The sequence below is a fragment of the Helianthus annuus genome, chromosome 2 (genome assembly GCF_002127325.2).
Source record: "Helianthus annuus cultivar XRQ/B chromosome 2, HanXRQr2.0-SUNRISE, whole genome shotgun sequence".
In the NCBI taxonomy this organism is placed as follows: domain Eukaryota; kingdom Viridiplantae; phylum Streptophyta; class Magnoliopsida; order Asterales; family Asteraceae; genus Helianthus; species Helianthus annuus.
The window spans coordinates 173,968,857-173,971,842 of record NC_035434.2 but is presented as its reverse complement, the minus strand read 5'-3'; the positions used below and the strand labels follow the sequence as shown (position 1 = coordinate 173,971,842).

The 2,986-nt window shown below is 36.1% G+C and overlaps 1 protein-coding gene across 1 annotated transcript; it reads left to right on the top strand.

Moving 5' to 3' along the window:
• LOC110901320 lies at window positions 1-642 on the top strand. Its single transcript, XM_022148156.1, has one exon. It carries the CDS (start codon window positions 1-3, stop codon window positions 640-642), a length of 642 nt encoding a protein of 213 aa, XP_022003848.1.
• The last annotated feature ends 2,344 nt before the right edge of the window (window positions 643-2,986 follow it).

Genomic DNA, 2,986 nt, shown 5'->3' with positions numbered 1-2,986 from the left:
ATGGGTCGTGGCGAGTATCGAACTGCCGATTCTTTTTCAGGAAAGTGGGGTGCTATGAGGACGAAGGTTAGCAATTTCAACAACATATATACTAATCTCATCAACAGTAGTCGAAGAAAAAGTGGTACGAGCGACGTCGATGTCATGACACAAGCCCATAACGACTATAGAATGTACCATGGGCATATGTTTACGTTGGTAACCACATGGGAGCTTCTTCGCAAATCTCCAAAGTGGCATCTTGTAGCACCGTTCGACCCAACCCGCCCTAGATCCAAACGGTCCAAATCGACATCCACCACCGAACCATCTGGGTCCGATGCTCGTACAACAATTAATCTAAACGACGATGCTGACGAGTTTGAAGAACCAGAAGAGCTGCCTCGTCCAACTGGTAGGGATAAAAGTAAGACAGCGACACGTGGAAAGTCTACTACATCAGATGGCCCATCAAAGTTGAGCGAGTTCGAGGCAAGTCTCAACAAAATAATCTACATTAGGGAAAAAGACCAACAAATGAGAATGGAGAAACAAATCCAAAAAGACATGGAGTTTCTCGCAAACGATGTGCCAAATCTACCAGAGGAGGACCGAATCATTTTGGAGGCTCGTAAGACACAAATTCAGGCAAAATATATGTAGTTTTTTTTTTCTAGTATGTTGTGTTTTTTTTAGTATGTTGTCTTTTTTTTTTCTAGTACCTTATGTTTTTTTAATGAAATTATGTTTTTCTTTTAATTTTCTAGTTATTAATATTGCCATTTAATTTAAAAAAATAAATATTTAAATAAATAAATAATTAGGTAATCATGACGGTTGATGGGGGCTCCATCCACACTCTGCAAATTAAAGGGAAGCATGATAAAACCCCAAGGGTGTTCCAACCACACCCTCAAGCCTAACCATCACCTTTTGTCAACCACAAGTCTCCGTGGAACCAACCAACTTTTGTGAACCAATTCTTTGTTCCTTCTTTCTTTTTTCTGCTAAGACTCAACCCAAAATAAAATATATATTTTGTCTATTTGAAAATATTCCCAACATTCTTATCCTGTGATTTATTTGAAACTCAAATATGCAAATGAATTTTGTGGTTGACTAGCCCATTAAAATGGCATTGATCAAGCAACTTTATAGATTGAAACACAAAAGTCAACGCAATTAAGTCAATATTCTTCAACCATGAGGAGTTGGTGCACCAGCAGGAAAGAGAATACTTTAAACAATGAAGCAGACTTGATAACATTTTATTTCAGAAATAATGCAATCTTTTTGTACACACAAGAGACTTGATAACATGTTTGGCAAATCTCATGATAATTGTAAAGTTGTACATATGTAGAGAGACATCCAACACTAACAAATTTTAGTGTAGAGAACTCCAAAAACCACAAATTGATGACTGGTCTTACTTTCTTTTAATAAATGTGTTGCTAGTATTATGTCTTGCTTGCGGTGTGCATATATAATGTATATATGTGTGGGCTCACGGAGGGCAAAATTGAAATTGCACTAATTTTAATGTTTTTTTTACTAATTTTGTGAAAATAACGTCAAAAGCGGCGGATGGTTAATCATGCATCATGTGGTGACGTTGATAGTCGAAACACAAAAGGGTACATGCACTAATCGGCCTTTGTTCCGATTGTTGAATGTTATGTGCCTTTTGTCCAAAACTTGATGCAAAAGTACTATCGAGTCGGGGGGTCACTGGAAGTAGTTTCTCTGTTCCTACGGGGTAGACAGTGGCGGTGATGGTGTGCGGTGAGGACCTCTGCACAAGGCCCATGATTTCGAGGGGTACATGATTTTTTTATAAAATCCGATATATATATATATATATATATGTATATATTAATTTTGTTAAATAGTAAAAACATACAAATTCCAATATAGGCACATTTACAAATCACTTTTTATGTATTGGAATTTAGCCCACTTAGTAAAAACATACAAATTCCAATATAGGCACATTTACAAATCACTTTTTATCGTTTCGAAATTTATCCCACTTGACGTTAGGTTTATTGGGCCCAATAATAATTTCATGTAAAAAATAAAAATAATAAAACATAATTGTAAAGGGCATAAGGCCACATTTTTTCGAGCTCGAAAAAGGTACATGAATTCTAAGATACGCCACTGGGGGTAGAGGTAAGGCTGTCTACATCTTACCCTCCTTAGACCCTACCTTAACTTTACTATTGGTGGAATTTACTAAGTATGTTGACGATGATGTTGCTAGTACGTGCTAAATTTCGATAAGTTAAAAAGTATATGGGTGCACTAGCCTTCACAATCTAGAAACAAACTTTCAGCACTAAACTTATATAAGTTAAATCCATGTCTACATGTATTACATTTGGTTATGCAAAAGATCGTTGACACATCAATTTTGAAATGTTAGGACTTGGGTCGAGGTTGGTTTATATGATGGACACGATATGATCCTAGAAATCTGGAAAAGAAGCATCAAATTTCTTGCTTTGTCTAGTGAAAATGGTTATCTTCCATTGGTGCAATGAATCCTTGTAAAGAAAACTAAACTAAACTAAAATCTTAGACAAATGTGTGACACATACAAGCTCACTTGAGAAAATAGATATCCATATTTCTAGATGTTTAACAAATTATGGAGTCAATTTTCAATAACCTAAGGTTGAACAAGCGATCCACTGTCTGTCCACGATTAATTTATTTATAATCCATGTATATACCAACCTTTATCGGTTACTTCATTCGAATTCGAATTCAAGGTAAGAGTAAAATGCCCATCTAAGGGTTTGGTTATATTTGCTTATGTCCATCTAAAATGACTTTTTTTTTGTACATTTGAGTTCTTTTGATTTGCGTTCTATTGCCATTTCCAGTCAAATCACAAACTCAGTTTATTTTTCTGTTAAGATGAAGTAGGGGTGCAAACGAGCTGAGCTACTCGAGCTCGGCTCGAAAAAAAGCTCGAACGAGCCGAGCTTAAACGAGCTCG

Coding starts and splice junctions, on each gene's coding strand:
- LOC110901320 (XM_022148156.1), top strand. CDS start 1: ATGGGTCGTGGCGAGTATCGAACTGCCGATTCTTTTTCAGGAAAGTGG.